The sequence below is a fragment of the Sus scrofa genome, chromosome 2, assembly GCF_054392235.1.
Source record: "Sus scrofa isolate SSC_HxYL_T2T_F1_AM1 chromosome 2, Sscrofa_HxYL_maternal_Yorkshire_Landrace_v2.0, whole genome shotgun sequence".
In the NCBI taxonomy this organism is placed as follows: domain Eukaryota; kingdom Metazoa; phylum Chordata; class Mammalia; order Artiodactyla; family Suidae; genus Sus; species Sus scrofa.
The window spans coordinates 95,067,717-95,093,802 of NC_139384.1; the positions used below are offsets into that span (position 1 = coordinate 95,067,717).

The 26,086-nt window shown below is 38.7% G+C and overlaps 2 protein-coding genes across 31 annotated transcripts in view; both read left to right on the plus strand.

Annotated features, from left to right (window-relative positions):
• The window catches only part of POLK (DNA polymerase kappa), a 79,034-nt gene extending 63,966 nt beyond the window's left edge, over positions 1-15,068 (plus strand). For all 3 annotated transcript variants that reach the window (XM_085013839.1, XM_085013840.1, XM_021084453.2), the window contains exons 9-15: positions 60-226; positions 2,740-2,772; positions 5,964-6,060; positions 8,528-8,699; positions 10,609-11,568; positions 12,298-12,340; positions 12,794-15,068. In XM_085013839.1, the coding sequence (XP_084869965.1) occupies positions 60-226; positions 2,740-2,772; positions 5,964-6,060; positions 8,528-8,699; positions 10,609-11,568; positions 12,298-12,340; positions 12,794-12,878 (1,557 nt within the window). In that variant the 3' untranslated portion in view covers positions 12,879-15,068. The remainder of the gene's footprint in view (positions 1-59; positions 227-2,739; positions 2,773-5,963; positions 6,061-8,527; positions 8,700-10,608; positions 11,569-12,297; positions 12,341-12,793) is intronic.
• Positions 15,069-19,369: 4,301 nt separating this feature from the next.
• Positions 19,370-26,086, plus strand: part of ANKDD1B (ankyrin repeat and death domain containing 1B) — a 67,687-nt gene continuing 60,970 nt past the window's right edge. For 12 of the 28 annotated variants that reach the window (XR_014838082.1, XM_085013857.1, XM_085013848.1 and 9 more), the window contains exon 1: positions 22,304-22,713. Coding sequence is in view for 12 of the 28 variants with exons in the window: in XM_085013859.1 (XP_084869985.1) it covers positions 22,666-22,713 (48 nt within the window). In the remaining 16 variants the exon portion in view is untranslated. Of the gene's footprint in view, positions 19,851-22,303; positions 22,714-26,086 lie in introns of those variants that run through there. The other 16 variants (XM_085013853.1, XM_085013860.1, XM_085013851.1 and 13 more) reach the window with 11 other exon arrangements.

Consider the following 26,086-nt stretch of genomic DNA (forward strand, 5'->3'; position numbering starts at 1 on the left):
AAAATCAGTTCTTACCTTAATTTAAAATGTATTAATGATAAATATTTATTCTTTCCTAGGTTTCTGGAATAGGAAAAGTTACAGAGAAAATGTTAAAGGCTCTTGGAATTATTACGTGTACAGATCTCTACCAACAGAGGGCATTACTTTCTCTCCTTTTCTCTGAAACATCTTGGCATTATTTCCTTCATATTTCCCTGGGTCTAGGTTCAACATGCTTGCCCAGGTATCTGTATGTAAAGTCATTTTGCTTTTTCTTTACCATTTGCTGAAATAGTGGTTTTAACCATTGAGATGGAGGTGATAAGGATAACATATTTTAAGTTTCTTTTAGGCTAGCTCAATTCAGAATGTAATTTTTGAATTAAGGTCAAAAGATTGGATGTGAAAGTAAAGGAAAAGAGGAATAGAGAACCACTTGTAGGTTGTTGGGTACAGCAACTGGATAGATGGATAAGAGGAATGGTGAGTGCTTTTCTTTTCTGTACCTGCCTCGTTCTTTGTTCAGAACATAAGAATGCTGGTGGTCAGATTGCTGAGGAAAGAAAGATGGTTCATGCTCCAGAATTCACTCTCTAAGCAAGTAGACTTTTCTTTTTTAGGGCCACACCTGTGGCATATAGAGGCCCCCAGTCTAGGGGTTGAATTGGAGCTGTAGCTGCCAGCCTACCTCACAGCCACAGCAACGTGGGGTCCAAGCCAAGTCTTTGACCTGCACCACAGCTCACAGCAACACCAGGTCCTTAACCCACTGAGCGAGGCCAGGGATCACACCTGCGTCCTCATGGTTACTAGTCAGGTTCGTTTCTAACTCCTAAGCAAGTAGACCTAATGCATCTTTGAAAGCCTTCATGAACCAACTGTTTATCTTCTCTTCCCCAGATTTGTAAATGACTCATTCATAAGATACTGAGTACTTACTTTGTGTTAGGCACTGTTCTAAGCACGGGGATAATATCAGAAAACAAGACACAGTCCTGCCTTCATGGAGTTTGTAGAGTAGTGTAGGAAATAGAAAGTGACCAAATGAACAATTGCAGAAAGAAGGGTAAAGCCGGGGCATAGAAATTGACTGGGCTAAGAGGTAGGGTTGGCAGCAGTGACCAGAGGCAGAGACCCACAGGAGCAAAGATACAGAAGAGCAACAGCTAGAGAAGAGGCCCTGTGTTCTTCTCTGCCACTCTTTCTTCTAGATCTTAAAAAGAAGGATCTGAGAGCACTGTTAGGTGTGGGTGAAGAGTGGGCCCTAAAAACTAGAATGAGAATTAAGACTGGGCTCTGTTTTACAATTTTGTCACCATCCTGTGAGCCTGCCCTCAGAATAACTCCTTTATATTTGTATAGCTAAACTAAAGGAAAACATGATTACTGAGGAGGCATATAAAATAAATTGGGGTTTTTTTTGGTCACACCCTCAGCATGTGTAGTTTCCCGGGCAAGGGATCAAATCCGAACTATAGCTCTAACCAGAGACATAGCAGTGACAACACCCGCTGAGTCATGAGTGAACTCCTTAAAATAAGTTTGATTAACTAATTAAACCTGCTAAATCTTAGAGCAATTGCAAGGTATGTGCTATTGCTTTTCTCATCTCTCCATGCTCCTCATTCTTTCAAGTCCAGGTAGCTGACTTTGATTTTCAGTGGACATAATAGATAAGATTATAAAAGATAAGGGAAAGGCATCATAGTACTATAAATAACCCAGTATTTGAAGATGATGGGAAATAAAACTTTCTTCTTTAATCCAAAAATTACCCTCTTTTTACTTCCATAGTGCTTGAAAATAATACAGTTTTTAATATAACGTACCACATATTAACCTGTGGTACAGATGCAGGTAATGCTTTTAAGTGAAATTCACAGGTAATTTTTAATAGTATAAAAGGTCAAACCTACCTTCCCTTGCATCCGCATTCTCTGTTCCCCTAATTTGCTTTAGTTTTTTAATCTGTGGTACTTCTCTCCTTCTAACCTGTTTCATGTTTTCCATATTTATTGCATTTTTCTTTGTCTCCCGCCACTAAAATATGTTTCTTAATGGCAGGCACTGGGTCTGTTTTGTTCATTACTGTATCTCCAAAGACTGGAACAGTGCTTGATTCATAGTAGGCTCATTTCATATTTAGGAAGTGAATAGTCAACATGTCATTTCAGCTTTTTGCTTTCAACTCCTCCTATCAGAGAAACTAGAATCCAACCAAACGAGATGGTTCAGATTCCTGATCATCATCCTATTGCTGTATACCAAATTTTGCCTGAGCTTCTGCAGAGTGCTTTAATTGAATAAAAATAAGCTGCAGCAGAGCAAAATGAATGCACTAGCCCAAAAACTAGATGATGGATATGAAATTATTCAAAATTGAGTTTTATCCTATAACTGCAAGCCATTATGCTACTACCTTCTATTGGTTTTTGTAAAGTGTAGTTTTTAATATTCAGGCTTTAAATAGAAACAATTTATAATATCAACCTGTTTTTGAATTTGTTCTCATTGATAGACATAAATTTGATCCGTTACACATGTCATCATATTAGCATTTTATCTGTCTACATTCTTTGGTGGTACTTTTATTTTTGATGAAAAAACTCATTGTGTTTTGTGATGTATATATACTTTTAATCAAGAACATTATTGAGATATCTAAAGGGTAACTGATATGTTAAATCCTACTGGTTGACTAAAAAGGACCTCAGTCTTCTTTGAGAATGCAATTAAAAGGTTTTTGTTTGTTTCAAGGGATGGAGAGAGGAAAAGCATGAGTGTTGAGAGGTAAAGTATTCATAATTTATATTATTTTAAACTAATATTTAATTATTAGTAAAATATCACTGAAATTAAAAAATTCATTTGCAAGCCAAATAACAGATTTCAGCAGTTGACACGCCTAAGTATTCCAGTACAATGCTTTATTATCTTTGCTTGCTCTGCTCTCAATAGGAAAAAATATAACTGCAGTTATTCTTTTGAATGTTGGTTTTGTTCCTATTCAGTGAAAACCAAGCATTTTAGGATTTCAAGCCTTAATTTCTAGGCTTGTTTATAAGAAAACTTATACTGAGAAGTTATTTGGGAAATTCAAGAAATGGCAATGGAAATTCCCCCTGAAAATTTTTCAAATATTGGTGAATGACCATAGGCATCAAATAGTAAGCTGTTGATGAATGAGAGCTTAGAGCTGATGTAGTTCACTGGTTTACAATCTTGTTTGGAAGTCACAAGAAATCTTGATGGAATGTTATTGTTTTGGCAAATACGTCATTGTTTGAAAAGTCCCTCAATTATCTCTTCAAAGCACCGAAGTTCCACTAGGACATTTAAGAACCACGGACTTAGTATAAGGTTTTGTTCATTTTTCACATATGTTATTTGTGGTCAGAAATGCTGAATGACCTTTACAAGATAACACACTCAGTGAATGACTTTGATAAAAGTTGCTGTTTTAGGCTGTGATGTACCTAAAAGCAATTAAAAGAAAAGGGGGGGGGGTCCAAAAGCAGGATAGTATTGGACAATTTAATGATTTTTTAATTGAGAATATTGCTTGCTGTACAATAATATTAGTAATTAATTTTTTAAAGAAAGGGCCAGCAAACCAATAGAAAAAAATGAACAAAGATCTTATTAGGGGAAAGAAAGTACAAATGGCTCTAAAAATACGTGAAAATAATCCTAATCTCTTTTATAATTTAAGAAATACAGATTGAAAAATCTCTGCAATAGCATTTTTCACTAATCAACTTGGCAAAGATACTAACATGCTCTATTGGCAAGATTATAGGAGTGAAAACGCTAGTAAACTCTAAGGGAGGGTATACTAGTTTCTTTTCTTTTTTTTCTTTTTAGGGCCACACCTGTGGCATATGGAAGTTCCTGGGCTAGGTGTCAAATCGGAGCTGGAGCTGCTGGTCTACATCATAGCCATGGCAACACTGGATCCAAGCCACACCTGCAGCCTGCGCTACAGTTTGCAGCAATATCAGATCGTTAAGCCACTGAGGAAGGCCAGGGATCCAACCCTCATCTTCATGGACACTGTGTTGGGTTTTTAACCCTCTGAGCCATAATGGCAACCACAATATACTAGTTTTTTATTAGTGGTATAGCTAATTACCACAGATTTTTTTCTCTTAATGGTTCTGAAGGTCAGAAGCCCTAAAATTAAGGCATCAGCAGGGTTGCAATACTTCTAGAGGCTTCAGAGGAAAATCCATTTCCTTACTAAAAGCTTTTAAAGGCTACTTGCATTCCTTGGCTCGCAGTCCCACCTCCATCTTCAAATTTCCACATTTTGTGTTTCTTTAACTCTTACCCTCCTGCGTCCTTCTTATAAGAACCCTTGGGATTACATTGGACCTACCTCATTAGTTCAGGATAATTTCCCCATCTTAATTTAACCACATGTATGAAATCCGTTTTACCATACAGTGTACTACGTTCTGAGAGTTTAGGATTTAGACATCTTTGAGGACCATTATTTTGGCTACCACAGGGACAAGCCATTTGACAATATCTGTCAACATCATAGTCACACGTATACTTTGATCCCACAGTTCTTTTGCTAGGAATTCATTCCCTAGGTGTAATCACTTGTCATTTTACATGTGTACAAGGTTATCCATTGCATTTTTTTTATGATAGTAAAAGATTAGAAATAACTTAATAAAGGATTGGTTAAATGATCTTACTTTTTTTTTTTTTTCCGCTTTTTAGGGCCACACTTGTGGCATATGAAAGTTCCCAGGCTAGGGGTAGAATTGGAGCTACAGCTGCCAACCTGCACCAGAGCTGCAGCAATGCCAGATCCAAGTCATGAATGTGACCTACGCCACAGCTCACTGCAATGTTGGATCCTTGACCTAGTGTGCATGGCCAGGGATTGAACCCACATCCTCATGGATCCTAGTCGGGTTCATTAACTGCTAAGCCAGGACAGACACTCCTAAATGATCTTACATCTCTAAATTGGAATGTTATGCTGCCATTTAAAAGTAAAGAAATTACTTACTTAATAGAGAACTCTCACCAGGATGAATGAGAAAGCAAAGTGTTAATATGCCTAATATTCTACCATTTATATAAAAATGAGGGGAAATGTTTGCTTTTTTCCTTTATATGTATATAGTACTCTGGAGGAATTCAAATGACTAGCAAGCTGGCAACACTGGTGGCCACCAAGGAGGAAAAACTGGGTAGCTGGGGATAGTTAAAAGGGGGACTCTTCACTGAATAGTCATTTGCTCAGAGGCTTTGTTAGTTTGGCCACACCTACAATGTGTGGAAGTTCCCAGGCCAGGGATCAAACCCATGCCATGGCTGTAACCAGAACCACAGCGGTGACAATGCCGGATCCTTAACCCACTGAAACACAAGGGAACTCCAGGGGTTTTTACACCTTTATTTCTCTTTAGCGTCATCCTCTTTTATATTAATATGACCTTTCAACACCCTTGTGCCGATGAAGTCACAAGCTCTACATTTAATCTTACCAGCCCTCCATATCCAGTTGTCTGTTAGACAACTGTGCGTAGGTGCCATGAACCAAGCCCTAAAATTAACTTGAAGATAAATCTCTTACAGAGAATACGTGTGCAATAATTGGAAGGATGTTCTCATCTGTACTTTCTTAAGATAATCCTCTGTAGCAATGTCTGTATACATATGAATCCTAATGTGTTATAAAGTTCTGGGGCATTGTTATCTGTTGGTGACTTTAATCCTCTTTAAAAAAATATTGTGGAGAGCAAATGCAACTTTGCTAATCAGTTTAAGTATAAATAATCCTCCATTGTTTATAAAAATCTTAGATATTTTTACTTAATTATATCTTAGTTCCTTTAAAAACTATTCTATACTGTAGAAAATATAACTTAATACTAGGCCATTTAAACATTCTGTATCATTCCTATATTATCCTGAATTATAGTTTACTTTGTGCACCAAAATCATTTTTGTCTTTCTAGGACATTCAGTGAGATAAATAAAGCAGAAGAGCAGTACAGCTTGTGCCAAGAACTTTGCAGTGAACTTGCTCAAGATCTGCAGAAAGAAGGACTTAAGGTACTTTGTTTTTATATGGTGTTCTTAATTTTTAAAAATTTTAATAATAAAAAGCTACCTTAAAGGAAGACTTAGATTTTGCATTTAAATACACAGTGGAAACTGTCATAAAAGAGTGTTCCCATCTTCAATAGAGACAAATCTGACCCATGTCTGAGGCGTATGGTGAGGTCATTTTATGAAGAAGCAACTTATAAGGGTGCAGTGGCTCCAATATAATTCCAGAGGATTCTATATTATCTTGAGAGTACTTTTGAATAAGTTCAAAATCAGAGTTATATTGGCAATAAAGAATAAGGCAAAAGAAGGATTTCCCTAGAACTGTACTTGTTATAAATGCCTTTCCAATTACCCTTTAATGTCATTGTCAGGTGGACAACGAGCTTCTAGAATAGGCCTTTTGATTCAAGGCCTTAATCCAGGTTGCTTAACATGTTGAGAACAAAACCTGGAAGGCTTTGAACTTTGTATTTTATAATCTTCACTCACAGTAATACATACTTAGTATTTTTCCAACACTCTCAAAACAAAGGTGGAATTTTATGAAATGTAATACAAAAGTACTAAAAAGTTATTACCAAGAATGGGATATCTGATGAATATTTTCTTATAATCCTTTTCTGTTATACCTTAAGTATAAAGAGAGTTCTTTTTAAAAATATTTTGGGAGTTCCCATCATGGCGCAGCGGAAACGAATCCGACTAGGAACCATAAGGTTGCAGGTTTGATCTCTGGCCCCGCTCAGTGGGTTAAGGATCTGGTGTTGCCATGATCTCTGGCCCTGCTCAGTGGGTTAAGGATCTGGTGTTGCCGTGAGCTGTGGTATAAGTCGCTGACACAGCTCAGATCCTGCATTGCTGTGGCTGTGTCCAGCAACTGTCGCTCTAATTGGATCCCTAGCCTGGGAATCTCCATATGCCGTGGATGCAGCTCTAAAAAACAAAAATAAAATAAAATACAAAATAAAAATATTTTAAAATAAATTCCTAATTTTGGAATCGTTTTAGATTTATAAAATAGTTACAAAGATAATGTAGATTTAGGGAATTCCCATCCTGGCTCAGCGGAAACTAATCTGACTAGCATCCATGAGGATGCAGGTTCGATCCCTGGCCTCGCTCACTGGGTTAAGGATCTGGTGTTACCCTGAGCTGTGGTGTAGGTCGCAGATGCGGCTTGGATCCCCACGTTGCTGTGGCTGTGGCTGGCTCTGATTCAACCCCTAGCCTGGGAACCTTCATAAGCCCACTGGTGAGGCCCTAAAAAACAACAAAAACAAAACAAAACAAAAGATAATGTAGATTTCCAGGATACTCAGTTTCCCTCACTATTAACATCATATATTTTTCATAGTATATTTGCAAAACGGAGAAACTGACATTAGCACATTTCTTAACTAAATACAGATATAATTTGAATTTTTCCACTAATATCCTCCCTCTGTTCCAGGATTCAGTGCAGGGAACCATACTGCATTTAGTTGTCATGTCTCCCCAATTTCCTCTAGTCTGACAGTTTCTCAGTATTGCCCTGTTTTTCATGACCTTGACAGTCCTGAGGAGGACTAGTACTAGAATACTGCAGAACGTCCTCTAATCTGAGTTGGCCTGATAATTTTCTTATGATCAGACCAGGGTTATGGGTTTTTAGAAAGAATTCCACAGAAATGAAGCGTTCATCTCATCACAGCCTGTCAAGGTCTCTGACAACCACAGAGTATCACAGATGATAATAACCTTCATTACTTGGTTGAGATAGGGTTTGCTAGGCTTCTCCACTATGAAGTTACTATTTTTCTCTTTCCATATAATCTGTCCTTTGGACGTGAGTCAGTAAGTCTCACCCACTTTCACAATCTCTAGGAGGTAGCAAAGTATACATAACAGAAAATTTATCATTTTAACCACTTTTAAGTATACATTTTAGTGGCATTTATAGTATATTCATATTGTGGAACCATCACCAATATTGATTTCCAGAACTTTTTTATTATCCCAAAGTGAAACTCTGTACTTTTGAAATAGTAACTGTAAAGGAATTCTTAACATGTACATTCAGCATAATATCTGGCATACAGTAGGCATACAGTAAGTGTGAGCTGTCTATAGACCTTTTCAGTGAAGTCCCTTCAGAAAATTTTTTTTTCTCTCCTTTTTTAGGTACCGAAAAGAGATGTGATAAAAAGAAAAATGATCAGTTAGTTTTGCCCTTTATAGAAAAGTCTTTTATAAAAATTCAGTTGGGGAGGGATGTAATAATCACGGACTAAAATGGGATTTTTTTAGATTACTTATGGATTTCAGTTATTCTTTATGATAATTTCCATCACCATGTTTTATAAATAATCGGTTATACATCCATACTGTATATATAAAGAGACCTTTCTGAATTTTTCTAACCTATAAAATAACTTATTCTTCTAGAAGTTAAAGAGCCATATATAATAATGTATTCTTCTTGTTATAGGGTAGAACTGTTACCCTTAAGCTGAAGAATGTGGATTTCGAAGTAAAAACTCGTGCATCTACAGTTTTATCTGTTATTTCTACTGCAGAAGAAATATTTGCCATTGCTAAAGAATTGCTAAGAACAGAAATTGATGCTGATTTTCCACATCCCTTGAGATTAAGACTTATGGGTATGACTTCTCTTTACATATTTTTCCTTCAATCTGCTAAACTTTCCCAAAGAATCAACTTGGGAAATATTCTCACCTCCATTTTATTTCTTAAGCCTGTTTGGAAGTTGTACTTCTGCTGCTGCCATTTTTGTTAATTCTTAGAATCTGAAGCATATGAGGCCATAATCATTAGTTTAATTCCAATAAGAACCAGTTAAAGTTGTTCTTTTTCTTACTGCCTACTGACATCCTTGGGGTTATGGGTGTTTCAAAATTTTAAACTTTTCAGATTTTAGAAAGCAAATTCAGTGCATGTTGAGTATATTATGTAATTCTCCTCTGGGATCTGAGGCAGCAATTCATGATCAAACACATGATTATTTCTGTAGAAAAACAAAAAAATTATTCACATTGAATTGTAAAGACTCTAAATAGCCTCACATCAATCCAATCATCAATTACCATTTGTTGCTTACAATTTTCAGAGCTTTCTGGATTTCAGAAATATAGACAAGGGATTGTGATGCTACAAAACCACATTTCTAGGCATCACATGAGAAAAAAGACAAACCAGGTTTCCGAAGTGAGCGAGTGAAGGAATGTTTATGGATAAGCACTCCAAATGCCAACTTGACTGCTAAGAATGGGTCATTAGCCATATTTTCACATATGAAAGATGGCACACAGTGAAGTTGAATAAAGTGTATTAATTTTAGGAGCTAAAGAATGGATGTTAATAGCCGCTTTATTTATAAATGCCAAAACTTGGAGGCAATCAAGATGTCCTTCAGTAGTAGGTAAATGGAAACTGTGGTACATCCAGACAACAGAATATTGTTCAGCATGAAAAAGAAATGAGCTATCAGGCCATGAAAAGAAATAGAGGACATTTAAGTGTATGTTGTTGACTGAAAGAAGCCAATCTGAAAAGCTGCACACTGTATGATTCCAGCATATGACATTCTGAAATAGGCAAAACTATGGCGACACTACAAAGATGAGTAGTTGTTAAGCTTTGAGGAAGGGAGGACTAGGTAGCGCACAAAGGGTTTTAGGCAGTGAAACTATTCCATATGATGCTATAATGGTGGACGTTTGTCATTATACATTTCTCAAAATCCATAAAATGTACAATAGTAAGCATGTACCCTAGTGTCAGCTATGGACTTTAAGTAACCGTGTGTCATTGTAGATTCATGGGTTGTAGCAAATGTACCACTTGGGTGAAGGATACTGATAGTGGGGGAGGTTCCATATGTGTGGGGACAGGGAGTACATGGAAGCTCTCTACATTCTCTCAACTTTGCTGAAAACCCAAAGTTGCTCTAAAAAATAGAGCCTAGGAGTTCCCTGGTGGCTCAGTGGATTAAGGATCCAACATTGTCATGCTGTGGCAAGGGTTCATCCCTGGCCCTGGAATCTCTACATGCCACAGACATGCCCCCCCCCCCCAAAAAAAATAGATCCTATTGCCAAAAAAAAAAAAAATCTATGTAATTGACTCTAATTAGTTAATTGGTATTTAATAGTATCATGTATCAGATATTAATCAAAAGACCTATAATAATGCTAACTCCTGTAGATACTTAATATTTGATATGTCTACCTTTATAAAGAAGGTAAATTTCTATTCATAATACCACCTTTGAAAAAGCATCCTTCAATTCAGAAAATATACAGTGTTGCTTATTATTTTTTGCTAACTAGCCTTTTTTTTTTTTGGCCACAGCCGTGACATGTGGAAGTTCTCAGGACAGGGATTGAACCCCTGCCACGGCAGTGTCAACACTGGATCCTTAAACACTAGGCCACCAGAGAACTCCATAAACAGCCTTTTTCATAATATGTCACGATAGTATTATGCAAAATGTCTTTATGCTTTATAAGTGATAATTGAAATGGATTAATTGTGGTTGGTTTAATTTAGGTGTGCGGCTATCTAGTTTTCCTAATGAAGAAGAGAAGAAACACCAACAGAGAAGCATTATTGGCTTCTTACAGCCTGGAAACCAAACCCTGTCAGCCACTGGGTGTATGCTAGAGAAAACTGACAAAGATCAGTTTCCAAAACCTCTGGAAATGTCTCATAAGAAGAGTTTCTTTGATAAAAAACGATCTGAAAGGAAATTGAGCCACCAAGACACATTTAAGAGTGAAATTGTAGACAGACAAAGTTTACCGACATCACAATCATTCCAAGTTTTAAAGAAGAAGAGGAGTGAGAATTTAGAAACATTGGAGAATTCAGATAATGGTCAGGTATTTACCTGTCCTGTTTGCTTTAGGGAGCAAGGAAGCATTGGTCTGGAAGCCTTTAATAAACACGTAGATGCATGTCTTGATGGGCCTTCAGTGAGTGGAAACTCTAAAATGTCCTCGTGTTCACATGCTTCCTCTACAGAAGCGAATCAGAAAGAACATGTACATGATTCTATTTCACTCTTTGAGAAGCAGGATTACAGAACCCATCAGAAGAATACAGAGATCACTTCAGTAGATTCTGTGGAACTGGTAGAGACTGTCAGTAACCCATCTAATGCAGAGGGTGTAGATGCTTCAAGTAATAAACACAGTGAAGAAGAATGTTCTAATCTTCCAAGCAAATCACTTCATATGGAACATCATCCGCAGAATCCTTGTACTGTTGCACTGGAAAATGACGATGTTGGGTCATTAGGAAGGCAGGAACCCCCCCAACCTTATTTATATGAAGTGACCAGTGACCAAGTTCTAGTTTGTCCGGTTTGTAATCTAGAACAGAAGACTTCAGATCTTACCTTGTTCAATGTGCATGTGGATGTTTGCTTAAACAAAGGCATTATCCAGGAACTGAGAAAGGATAAAGTTAGTCCAGTTAACAGACCCAAAGATAGCACCAAAACTACTGGTGAGTTTACAGTCATTTTTTTTTTCATTTTATTTTTTATTAATGTATAGTCAATTTACAGTGTTTTTCAATTTCTGTGGTACAGCAAAATGACCCAGTCATATATATATATATATACATGTATACATTCTTTTTCTTATACTATCTTCCATCATGTTGCAGTCATTTTAAAGAACTTGATTTTCTAGGAATGTTTTATTAAAATTGAAATTATTGTTAAATCTGAAACATATGCCATTAAAGGGATAGTTTGTGAATGCTGCCATTTAAGAAAATGTTAATTACTTTGCCATGGGTTAGAATTAACTGAAGCCATTAGATTTTAAATCTTACGAAACCTTTGGTTTGGGCTTGATTTAGCACAGAATGAACTCAAAGGTTTAGGGAGCTGAGCAATCTAATCAAAAAAGAAATTCCTTCAGAGAACATTTGCCAAGGCACAGTAGTAAAAGCTATAATTATATAGCCAGGAAGCTTCTTTAACTTGTTTTTTGGTAGTTCTGACTCTAACCTAACTTCAAAATTAAGTATTACACCAACGAAACAAGTAAATTATAAAGAAATTATGCTATAAATTAGTTTTTGGTATGTATAAATTTGAGCTATGTAGTACTAAGGAAATTTTTATTCTCTTTAAACAGTCAACTTTAACTGTTTAAATTTTATAAATAATTGTAATGATTTCATGTTATTCATTGTGGAATTTCTTAAATTCCCTTCCCTCTAAAGATAACCCGGGCAAAGTACAGAAGATTGGAACAAAAACTAAAAGGTATGGCTAATTTGAGTTTTAATAAAGCTGGCTATAAAACTGTTAATTTTTTTTTTATGTTTTTGCATTTTAGGGTGCACCTGCAGCATATGGAAGTTCCCAAGCCAGGGGTCGAATCATAGCTGCAGCTACCAGCCTATACCACAGCCACAGCAAGGTGGGATCCAGGCCACCTCTGTGACCTACACCACAGCTCACCTCAACGCCCAATCCTTAACTCACTGAGTGAGGCCAGGGATCGAACCCGCAATCTCGTGGGTCCTAGTCGGGATGGTTAACTGTTGAACCACGAAGGAAATTCCTAAAATTGTTACATTTTAAGATTTGATTTTTAGGAAATGTTCCAGTTTGGTTTTATAAATCATTAAGTAAAGGTATTAAAGTCAATTATTGCAAAAACTATTTTTTGAATATCTTCTTGCATTTTAATTGAGTGTTCTTTTTTTATTCCAGGCCAGGATTGATGACAAAGTACTCGGCATCAAAGAAAACAAAATCAAACAATCCCAGACATACCATTGACATATTTTTTAAATGAATATTGAACATTTTATCTTTAACTTTTGATTGAAACTTGTTACTTTATAATCAATGAATGTATTCTTGGTTATTTCAAGTTTACATGTTCATTTAGTGAAAGGCAAGTGCAATAATCCCTCCCTAAATGACATTTTTTATAGGAATTTGAAATATACTAATTTACTTCTGTATATTTTTTTAATGACCATGAGAATTTCACTTCCATTATCCTTCAGTTGGAAATCATTCCTGTTGGAGATAATTTTTAAATGAGAAATTAGTAATGGGATCAGAAAGTGATTTATTGCCTCATGATATTTTATAGTGAATATAAAAACATATGTTTAGGAGTTCTCGTCATGGCTCAGCGGAAAATGAATCTGACTAGCATCCATGAGGACACAGGTTCGATCCCTGGCCTCACTCAATGGGTTAAGGATCTGATGTTGCCATGAGCTGTAATGTAGGTCACAAGATGCAGCTCGGATCCGGCGTTATAAGGGCTCTCAGAGGTTCAGACAAACCTATTTTAGCACATGAATTTTTCAGCACTTAACAACTTTGTTGGCACTGGACTGCTATGTTTGATCTTAGTATCTTCTACAATTTTTGTATAACTATATTTTAGCTCCTAGTATCTTCAGATACCTCATGAGCATTCATAATTAATTTTATCATAAATTCTATGAAGAGTATTAGCTTAGCAGAACTAGTATGAGAGGTTTTGTTACCTTCAGGAAAATAGCATCACAGTATTATTTTCTGTTAAAAGAATTTTTGTTTAAAATATGATTACTCATTTGATTTTTTAAAATTAAAACTTCTTTATCTAATAAGTAAGCACTTGGTTCACTTTAAAAAATATTTAGTCTAAGATTCAAGATAATTATTTTCTTTTTTTTTGTCTTTTTGCCATTTCTTGGGCTGCTCCCTCAGCATATGGAGGTTCCCAGGCCAGGGGTCTAATCGGAGCTGTAGCTGCCAGCCTACAGCCAGAGCCACAGCAACGCGGGATCGGAGCTGTGCGACCTACACCACAGCTCATGGCAACACCGGATCGTTAATCCACTGAGCAAGGCCAGGGATAGAACCTGCCACCTCATGGTTCTTAGTCGGATTCGTTAACCACTGTGCCACGACGGGAACTCCAAGATAATTATTTTCTTATCCAGGACTTTTAAATCATAAATTTCATTTCTTGGCAGTTGTATTTGCACTTTACACAAATCTGTAAAAAAAAAGGATAAATTTACTCTCACTTTATTTTCAGGATGACCTTCAAGGGAAAAATGTGCAATTCAAAAGATTAATGTGGGTTAAAACACCTTCTTTAGGAGTTCATGTTGTGGTTTAGTGGGTTAAGGCCCCAACGTTATCTTTGTGAGAATGCAGGTCCGTCTCTGGTCTTGCCAGTGGGGTAAGGATCCAGCATTGCCGCAAGCTGTGGCATAGGTCACAGATGCAGCTCAGATCCAGTGTTGCTGTGGCATAGGCCTCAGCTGCAGCTAGAATTCAACTCCTGGCCCAGGAATTTCCATATGCTACAGGTGTGGCTATAAAAAGAAGAAAAACAAAAAACATAAAACCTCATTTATCTTAATTATATCTCTATCATGTTTTTATTAATATTTGTGAAAGAAGATAGCCTAACAGTAGTTAGCTTCAGTAGTTACTCCAAATACTTTTGTGTTATCAAAAATTTAATTGAAACATAAAGATGGAAACCATTTTCTCTTACTACTTTAAGGAACTCAATCTTTTGTCCTCATATTTTTGTTTCTTCTTTTCATATTTTATAGCTCCTTACCCAAATGTATAAAGAAATAGCATTTTAAGAATAGCTTAAATTAGAATCTCACACAACCTTTAGTCAAGTGGTAATTTGAGTTTATTACTGGATGGTTTAAAATTAGCTTTAGTATTAGCATGCCAATCTCATGCCTAATATTATTATACGCTATGGTGAATACCCAGTTGTGGAGCTCAGTTCTTGATTGTATGATTACTTATGTAAATTCTATACAAAATTAAGTTCAATGAAACATTTATTTAACATATTGAAAAGTAGATAGCACCATATTTAGTTATTTTCTATCTTGTTTCAAGTTTATTTTTATTGTATATTTTCAACATTAAATACTAAATTATTTTCATTTAGATGATTCATTTCACTGAATTTAGTAATAGTCAATAAAAATTTTAAATGAAATTTTAAATGTTTAATCTTTTAACCAACAGAAATGGTTTCCTTTCTACCAAAGGGGTTTTTTAGCTAGGCACATTGCTATCCTCAAACAAAATCAGATTCTATTATTAAATTGTTAGTTTTCTACTCTTAGTTTTCTACTCTTTCTCCACCTCCATTGCTTTTACTCTTATTTTCTTTGCCCAGAACTTTTTCCACATCCTTTTCTGTTTATCTAATAATGCAACTCATTTTCTTTTTATTATAAGTTTGTTTGGGGGCATTTTTTTTTAAAATACAGCAAAACTACAAAGAATAAGCATCTATAATCTTGCCTACTTAAGGGTCAGAGTACAGGGAACCACCTGGAAGAACATATTTGCAACACATATAATTGGCAAAATGCTAGTATCCAAAATGTATATAACCCAGAATATATAAATGACTCCTATGAATCAGTAAGAAAAAGACAAACAATAATAAAAATTCAGATAAAAGTCTTTAAATGGCACTTTACATAAAAAGAAATCCTGGAATCTCAGCATGATGCAGGGGTTTAAGAATCTGAATGCAGCAGCTGGGCTCTGGCCCAGGAACTTTCATATGCCAAGGGTGCGGCCATTAAAAAAGAAAGAAAGAAAGAAAGAGAATAAAAGAAAGAAAGAGAAAAATCCTGGAGTTCTGTTTTGCATGTTCCCTGTTGGCTTAGTGAGTCAGGGATCTGGCATTGTCAATGCTGTGGCTTGGGCTGCTGCTGTGGCGTGGGTTCAGTCCCTGGCCCAAGAACTTCTGCATGCCTTAGGTGTGGCCAAAAAATAAAGAGGGCCTGGAAATGCAAGGGGGTTTTTCAGCTAGGCACATTGCTATCCTCAAACAAAATCAGATTCTATTATTAAATTGTTCTTACCTATTAAAAAAAAGCTATATAAATCACAACATATAATGATGAAATTTTAAAAGTATTCCTTAAAATAACACAAGAGCACCCTCGTATTTTCCTGGAGAGCATAACCAATAAATAAAAGAAATAAGATGAATAAAAACTGGAAACAAAGAATAAAAGTAAAACTTTATTGTCAGATGATATGCTTATCTACATTTTTTAAAATTTACATTTGAGAAAGGAATTCACCAAGTTTAAGGCTGTAAGATCAGTGTACAAAATAAGTGGCATTTCCATACAACAGCAATAACTAATTAGAAAATAGGACAATAATTTATAAAGGACCTAAAAGGAGTTCCCTAGTGGCTCAGCGGGTTAAGTATCTGATGCTTTCACTGCTGCGGCACGGGTTCAGTCCCTGGCCCTGGAACTTTCACATGCCACAGACATAGCCAAAAAAAAAAAGAAAATTAAAAAAAATATATATAAGGGAACCAAAGGGGCCTGGCCACGGGTGGGAAGAAGGGAACGATCTGTCAAAATATGTACAAGAACTTGGGAATTACAAAATACTGTTGAAAGGCAAACAGTATGTCTGAGTAAATTCAAAGAGGAATCCTTTTCATAAATAGGAAGAATAACTATCTCAAAGATAACGATTCTCCCCTAATTTCTATAATTTCAGTAAAATTCAAAATAAAACTTCTCATGGTTTTTCTTGGAAGATGGTAAGTAGATCCTACATTTGTATGGAAGAGCAAGTCCCATGAATAATCAGGTAGAAGAATAGGCCCTATGTCATATCAGCATTGATTATAAATCTGCAGTAATTACTACAGTCCACTAATAGAGTAGTATTGGCATGAGTATGGACATTTCAGACCACTCAGTACAAAAAGTATTTGCTGTTTAATAAATGCGTGCCTAAACTCTGACCTTCCAACTGATTTCTCAGCTTCTGCGCTAAACATTTTGCACACTTTTTGCAGATTAGTATAAACAGTGTTTACATGATGTCACTTTAAAATCAGAAACAAACCCAAAAAAGATTTCAAAGTTCTCCACTCTGTCCAGGATCAGCAGGAGTTGAGGAGAAGATGATGATTTCTATGTTGCAAACACCATGACAGATTTCAAGCTATCGACATATTATCAACCAGTTCACAAAATTTCTGAAAATTTAACAATTGGCTCTTGGAGGCCGGTACAGGCTAGCTCCCGCAAATCACTCTCCTTGGTGCTTACCAAGCACTGGCTTGGCATTCAAGGTCAATCAAATCACACTGCATAGCTTGTGACTAGACTAAACCAAGCTATTTCTCCCTTCCAGTGTCACGCTCAGTTGCTCCCTCTGCCCAGGATGTGCTTCCTGAATGCTCCTTTGCCCTCTCCCACCACACACAACTAACTAGTCATCTTTCGCCTCAGCCCAAGGGCCGCCTTCAGGAAAGAGTCCCTGCCCACTAGGAAAACTCATCAGTCCCTTTTTTGTGTGGTTCTGATTCTCTGTGAAGACACTGAAATATTCTTTGCTGTGATTTTGCTGTGGTCTTGCCCAGCGAGGTTGTTGGCTGCTGGAGATCCTGGATGACCTTTCACTGATCTCTGAATTCTAAGAAGTAAACCCTGGCACTGAGTAGGTGTTAACTATCTTTTGTTGACCCATAAATGAATAAATTATACGTGCCCAAAGACTGTGTTTATTATTCTCTTGCTATTTTTCTCGGGGAAACAGAAGTAGCTGACATAGACGGTGCACCCAGGGACAGGCATTCCGGAAAGCAGGAATTGCATTTCTTTCCCTTTACCGAATAATGGCTTGCTTTCTAAGTGTTTTATTACTCTGTTCTTTTGGGGTAGGTTGGAAATATTTGGAAAAAGGTTCAAAATATGACAGTCAACCTAGGGCTAAGAAAAAGTTGCCTTTTGAGGAAATATTCCATTTTGAAAATGATACCTGGTTCTGATTTTTTTTTTTTTTTAAGTAATGTTCCATTTCGAAAAGCAGTAATATATCTGAGCATACTTGGTGCTGGTAGGATTTTAGTGAATGTTTCAGAGAGGTGGTGTTTATTCCCCTGGAACAAAAACTGGGTTTTTTCTGTTGTATTATTAAGGGATAATTACTTTTGCTTGGTCATACACAAGTGGATTAACAGTTGTTCAAGAAAAACGCAAATGATATCACAGTGAGTATTGAAAACATGATTCCATTTAGAAAGCAAACCATAATATTGAACTGTTCCTCTTACAAGTATGAGGTCATTTATTTTCTAACTGTTCCTGTGTACAGAAGGCTCAGGGAGACAGAAGATAATTGAGACAAATAGTTTTCACCTTCTCCTTCTAATCTCGCTCTGTTAAATTTGTTATGATTTCAATCTCATGCATACCTACATATACATATGCACAGATATACATACATTATGTGTGTGTGCACAGATATACATACACACACACACAACCTCTGCCAAACCCATATCTGTTACTGAATTATCTATCCTTGCAGGGCCTCTTGAAAACATCCTCTTCTTTCTACTCCTGTCAAATCCTCATCAGCTGCCTAATCTCTAGCCTTCCAACTCATGTCTCAGCTTTCATCAGTTTCTTTCCCCTCTCTAAACCATTTTGTGCATATTTATAGACAATATTTCCCTAACATCGCCCATCTGTGTGTGTGTGTGTGTGTGTGTATCAAAAAGGCAGGTCAGTTCTGGGGTCAAATCTGGTCGAGGGCTCAATTTTGTTTTCTTCCTGGATTAGGCTAAACTTCTAATTTTAACCTGTGAACCCTTCCACAGATATGAGATGTGCCATCATTTTATTTTGTTTTATTTTCTGTAATCCAGCCAACACACTGTGCTTAGGTGCTAGAGACTCAGGGGAGAGACTCTGGTTGTCCTTCAATATTCTGCTTTTCTCCTATATTTTTTTAATTTTAGCTAGGCACAGGAGTGCCCAGAATGGACTGCTATAGTTCATTCATGTATTTTATAAGCCACTATGAAGGAAATACTACCCAAGATGGGGAGTTCAGTAGGTTACCACTGCATTAAAACGAAATAGTTCCCGTCGTGGCGCAGTGGTTAACGAATCCGACTAGGAACCATGAGGTTGCGGGTTCGGTCCCTGCCCTTGCTCAGTGGGTTAGTGATCCGGCGTTGCCGTGAGCTGTGGTGTAGGTTGTAGACGCGGCTCGGATCCCGCGTTGCTGTGGCTCTGGCGTAGGCAGGTGGCTACAGCTCCGACTCAACCCCTGGCCTGGGAACCTCCATATGCCGCGGGAGCGGCCCAAGAAATAGCAACAACAACAACAAAAAAAGACGAAAGAAAAAAAAAAAAAAAGAAATAGCAAGGTTTCCCATCCTCAGAGAAGCAACTAACTCTTAGTCTCTTCAAAAGAAAATTCTGGAAGCTCATTTAGAAATGATTCTATAAGAAGTTCCAAGAGTGTGGTTATAAAGCCAACCTCGACCTTTCTCCAAACTGTACCAAGAACGGCTTAAGTGTGCGCTGGGAGTTTCCGCAGGACATTTTATCTCAGGTGAATGCAACCACAGCCCGGCGCCACACCTGAAGGCCCGGTAGGGCCGAAGCCCGGACGGGAGCCGCCCGCAGAAGTGCCCGCAGCGGAGAGCGGGGCCTGCCCGTCCGCCTCTAGCCCGGGTCTGAGCGGCGCCCTGCGCTGCGGCCTCGGGGTGGACATGGAGCCCGGTCGGCGCGCCCCGCGGCGCAGGGCGGCGGCGAGGGGGCTGCTGCTCGGCGCGGCCGCGGCCGCCGAAGGGCTGCGGGAGGACCTGCGGGGCCTGGTGCAGATTCCAAAGCAAGACGGGCCGAGGGAGGAGGAGGCGGCGGCCAGACACGAGTTCCGTGAGTCCGGGGACGAGGTCTGGAGAGGCCAGCGGGGGCAGCTGGTCCAGCAGGTGCGGGGAAGGGACCCCAAGTTCTTCCTCAGCCCTGCGCCCTCTGTGGGCTGGTTTCCAGCTTTGGGATCCACCCCCATCCAGGGTTGGCTCACGTTTCTCAGGTCGTTTTATTTCAGGTTACTCCTACCCTGTGGGTGGAAAGAAGGTGTTACTCTTTTAAATTAAGGAAGATAACTTTTAAAGAAATGAGTAAGGCCTTTTACACATAAGGAAAGAGTTTTATGTGCTATTATCTCCTGTAGCCTGACTCAGGCACTGATTTATTGTGTGACTTTAAATAAGTCACTTAATCTTTCTGTACTTAAGTTCTTTTCTTTCTTTCTTTCTTTCTTTCTTTCTTCCTTCCTTCCTTCCTTCCTTCCTTCCTTCTTTTCTTTCTTTCTTTCTTTCTTCCTTCCTCTCTTTCTTTCTTTCTTTCTTTCTTTCTTTCTTCCTTACTTTCCTTTCTTTCCTTTCTTTCCTTTCTTGCCATACCCACGGTGTATGGGAATTCCTAGGCTAGGGGCTGAAGTGGAGCTGCAGTAGGGGGCCGAGTCACAGCCACAGCAGTGCCGGATCCCAGCGGTGTCTATGACCTACCCCACAGCTCATGACAAGGCCAGACCCTTAATCCACTGAGAGAGGCCAGAGATCCAACCCAAATCCTCATGGAGACTACTTGGGTTTGTGACTGCTGAGCCACCTCGGGAACTCCTGTACTTAAGTTCTTAAAGCGTGGAGTGGATCATCTGGACACTATTATCACTATTTTGAGGTAGTAGGGGTTAGAATTTCAACATATGGATTTGGAGGGGCACAATTCAGCTATGGTACCCCTATATTTAAACACATGACTTTCAGGGTTGACCCGACAGGGAGAGTGACCCAGGGGATTTTCACTGGCTTAGCCCCAAGTGACACACCATCATTTCTGCTACCTCCCCTACCTGCAGCCAGGCTGGGAAGTGTACTTAGGCATGTGTTCAGATAGGAGAGAAGCATCAGATGCTGATGGTCACGAGCAGTATCTACCACCGCATGGCTGTGTTCTCCTCCTGCACCATTTAGCTCAGGTGTTGGGTTTCATCTCAGAAATTGGATTCTGCCATCTACTCTGATGAGGGAGGTAAATGTATTGCATGGAAATGAGTTCAAACATGGACCATACAACCTACACTCGTTGAGGAGTGAATGAAAGGCCTAACAGGTGATGAATAGGAAAAGAGGTTGAGAAGGGTGGAATGGAGGAGGCCTTGAGGAGGTCGAAGAGTTTCTAGACTGGGAAAACTAGAGCTGGTGAGCTGAATGGATGAGGTCAGGGTCAGCGAATGGGATTCTTGAAGATGTCAGGGGTAGGGTAGTTTCTGATGATGGCCATGTCAAAGTGTGACCCTGACATCAAGGGGGTGAGGTCAGGTGTAACGAAAGATTGTTGGAGGTGAGGGGTAAGGGAACGGAGAGACCAAAGTGCTGGATTAATCATCTTGTGTGGATGCTGAAGTTATTGAGAGTGGTAGCAAAAGTCGTGGTAGAAAGGAAGAGAGTGGTCCAGGTAATAGAATGAACATGTCTATCGCCCAGGAAGATATACCCCCTGGCCTTTGATTGGACTGGGTGGCGTTCTAAAGTCCTTGGCAGATACTAGAGAAACTACCTGGAAACACATCCATAAAGCCTCTTGTAGGTCCTTTCTATTTGGAGATAGTCTATTGCTGATTTCAGATCATTCCAGTTCTGACTTTATGCCCCAGTGTTGGGATTGTCCCTTGAGAACTTTCCAGATTTTTTACATCACCAAAAAAACCCCCACCACCAACAAACAAAGAAAGACACAGCAGTAAATCCTGGACTCTTCTCTAGTCTATTTCATAAAACCTGTCATCTGAATGTGTATATATGTGTGATAGGTAATGTTCATAGTGTATGGTAATGGGAATGTGTAGAGTTGAAAGTGCGAATCTACTTTTTATCTCCTTTCATATAAATGAGAATAAAACAGGAATTCCCATCAGTGGCGCAGTGGTTAACGAATCTGACTAGGAACCATGAGGTTGCGGGTTCGATCCTTGACCTTGCTCAGTGGGTTAAGGATCCAGCATTGCCGTGAGCAGTGGTGTAGGTTGCAGACGAGACTCGGATCCCACGTTGCTGTGGCTGTGGTGTAGGCCGGCGGCTACAGCTCCATCTAGACCCCTAGCCTGGGAACCTCCATATGCCGCGGGAGCAGCCCTAGAAAAGGCAAAAAGACAAAAAAAAAAAAAAAAAAAGAATAAAACATATCCCTTTTAGCCTTCATGTATGTTTATATGATATGCAGCATGTGAAGGTTTTGTTTTGCAGGTCTGGCATCTGCACGGGGCTCTGCAGACATCAGTTTTATCTCTCTAAGCTTGTATGGAGTGTTTGGGCTCCTCCCTGTCTAATCTTACACAAACATTTTATAAATAACGCCCTCTGGGAAGTCCACGGCCACCCTTCAGCCTCCTAGAGCCAGATACCTCATTGCTGAGTTCAGGGTGGTCCTTGGGAATAATGTTTTGTTTGGGACCAGGAAGATTTTTAAGGAAGGCAGTGAAAACAGTTTCGGCGTGAGGAGAAAGTAGAATCTTGATAATACAGCTTTCTAAAATATTGAAGCCAAGTTCCCACATCCAGAATAGCAGAATGTGAAAGGCTCAAGGCTGTTGTCTCAAGATTTTAGTTCCAAGGTTTGCCACATGAGGTTTGCTTTCTCTTCAGCCCTCTTAAATTCCCTCTGTCACGCTTGCTCCTTTCAGTGCTGCCAAATGAGAAAAGCTTCCAGAATGCTGCTAGAAGCAATAATTTGGATCTTATGGAGAAGCTGTTTGAAAAGAAGGTTAACATTAATGCTGTGAATCATGTGAGTAGAAGGCACAAATATGACAAATAGCGGCATGGGTTTACACAGTCTAACTGAAATAAAAATACAAATGATTGTACTGGATGAGATAAGGGAGAGCTCCTTTGTTGGCAATTCCAGAATGTTTTAGCTAAAAGTGGAGTCAAGCAGTGGAAGAGGCCCTGGGTGTTTAATTGATCTAAGCCAAGGGAGAGTTTTCAGGACTTTATGTGCAGCTGTGCTCAGTCTGTGGGTGGGCAGTGAAGCCAGCTTTCAAGGTTATGGTCCTGGACTTGATCCTGGATCGTAGCCTGTGGATGGATCACTCTGGCCTCACATATTCTGGAAAGGCAGAACATCTCTTGCTACACAATTCATCATTGTTTTCTTGCCAGTGATGTCCTTTGTGGTTGGGGCCTTCCAAATTTAAAATCCAAAGGAGAGCATGGGTTTGCGTTTTATTGCTTTTGAAACCTAGTGCATCTGCATGTTGGACAGTGGGGCCTTTTCTTTTTTAAATTTTTTTTAATGATTTTTATTTTTTCCATTATGCTTGGTTTACAGTGTTCTGTCAGTTTTCTACTGTACAGCAAAGTGACCCAGTCATATATATATATATGTATGTTTGTATATGCATATATACATTCTTTTTCTCACATTATCCTTCTGAAAGCTGACTTTTCCTTGTTCTTCGAGTGCCTGGGTGTAGGGAAGAAGTCCACTGCCAGAAGCATGGATTTCTACTGCCTGGTTGTGTTGGGATTTCCTGTCAGCCCTACAAGGCAGGGTTTATCAAAGCGAACAGATTGGAGGCTATGCCAGTGGTTTAGGACAATTTGTGAAGTGGTTCATGGTGGGGATGGCAGAGGTTAACGCGAAATGAAGCATAAAGTTTAAGACCTCTGCTTGTACAGACTCCTTCCAGGGCACTGGGAGGGCTCTAGCAGTGTGTTCCTATTATTATATGAGTTGGTAAAATCTGGAACAAGTAAGAAAATTTTAACTGCAGTCAGTCAGTTAAACTTTCTGACTCTGAATTTAAAGAGGCTCCTGTGGAGTTCCTGTCATGGCACAGCAGAAACAAATCCGACTAGGAACCATGAGGTTGCAGGTTCAAACCCTGGCCTCGCTCAGTGGGTTAAGGATCCGGCGTTGCCGTGACTGTGGTGTAGGTCACAGATGAGGCTCAGATCCCACATTCCTGTGGCTATGGTGTAGGCCGGCAGCTATAGCTCCAATTAGACCCCTAGCCTGGGAACTTCCATATGCCTCCGGTGTGGCCCTAGGAAAAAAAAAAGAAAAAGACAAAAAAATAACTAAATAAAATAAAATAAAAAATAAAGAGGCTCCTAAAGAGTAGAAACTTCACATTCCATAAAACCTGGATCTTATCCCAAGCAGTATGGTTATAGAAACTGAGGTCATGCATTGTGTGCGGGAGAACAATGTTTAGCAGTTATGCATTGTGTATGTGAGGGGATCTGTGTTTATGTGTATCTGGAATTTTTTGTGTCTCTGTGTATATTGCGTGTGCATGTGTGTCTGATATGTTGTGTGTATATAGTATTCATTGTCCACAGACATCCTGGAAAGAGTAGAAAAATAGCAAATTTTTGCAGCATAACAATTTTAGGAGCAAAGAAAGGGGGGAGGGAGATCAAGGAAGGAAGGGAGGGAGCAAAAAGAAACTAAACAAACAAGGATTTTCAAAGGTCATATCTAGATTAGTTGTATAATTGAAGCAACAATCATGTTTCCAAGTGGCAGGAAATAGATTGCCTAATGTACTTTTATAACCATTTGAAAATTTTTTCTGTACAACTTTCTGATATTTTAAACCATGTTTTTATATTAAAGTACTAGAGAGGAAGTACACTTAAACTTCTAGTCAGTGTAGCAAGTTCATTATAAACTCCTGATGAATTATACTAATATTATGCTTTCTAATGATGTCTCTTTAATCTTGTTTATAGCAAATTGTTGACATGGTTACTTGTAGAGTTCCTTAAAATCTGTGAAGAGAGAGACCAAAATAAAAAAAAAAATGGAAGTGGCTTATTGAATTATCTTGGATGCTATTTTGGTTTGTATCCTTATTCCCAAATAAAGTCAAAGGGGACTTTATAAGCCCCAATTTGACATAACAGAACCTAGCTCGTGACCACAGACAATGTCAAGTATGACTCATGTTTTGTCCAACTTAGTTTATCACCAGTTTAGCTACCAGGGAAAGCAGATGTTTAGATAGTTCTCATATTTTTGCAATCAATTATGTGAAAGGGTTGTAGATTCTTTAGAAGCAGAATCAGTATCTAAAATATAAGAAATATGGCATGTCTTTTACTTACAAGCAAACATGTATTGTTGGAAGCACATTAGGCTGTCTTGGACAGTCTGGTATCACATGATATCACTTGGTGTTGGGAGCACCAAGTTGGCTCTTCTTTGAAGCAAAAGATATTCATAGCTTGCTTTCTTTCTTTGTGTATTTTCTCCCCTCCCTTCCTTTCTTCCTCCCTCCCCTCTTTCTTTCTCTCTCTTCCCTCGTACTTCCTTCCTTTTTTTATTGGAATATAGTTGGCTTATAATATCGTATTTGTTTCAGGTGTACAGCAAAGTGAATCAGTCATACATGTAAATATATCCATTCTTTTTTCCCATATTACAAACTATTGAGTAGATTTTCCTATGCCATACAGTAGGTTCCATATCTGTTATCCCACCCTCCCAGTTCTTCCCTCCCCCACCCCATGTGTTACCTGTGGTAACCACGAGATGGGTTTTGAAAACTGTTCGTTTCCATTTTATAAATAAGTTCTTTTGTATCATTTTTACTAGATTCCACATAAAAGTGATATCATATGATATTTGTCTTTGTCTGGCTTATTTCACTCAGTATGATAATCTCTAGGTCCATCCATGTTGCTGCCTTTTTTTTTTTTTTTAATTTTATGGCTGCACGTGTGGTATATGGAAGTTCTCAGGCTGGGGGTCAAACTGAAGCTGTAGATGCTGGCCTACACCACAGCCATGGCAACACCAGATCCAAGCCGTGTCTGTGACCTATGCTGCAGCTCATGGCAATGCTGGATGCTTAACTCACTGAGCAAGGCCAGGGATAGAATCCACATCCTCGTGGATACTAGTTGGGTTCTTAACCTACCAAGCCACAGCAGGAACTCTGTGGGATTTTTTTGTTTTGTTTTGTTTTTTTCTTTTTACCACTGCACCTGCAGTGTATGGAAGTTCCCAGGCTAGGGGTCAAATTGGAGCTGCAGCTGCTGGCCTAACCACAGCCATGGCAACACCAGATACAAGCTGCGTCTGTGACCTATGCCACAGCTTGTGGGCACCACTGGATCCTTAACCCACGGAGCAAGGCCAGGGATCGAAC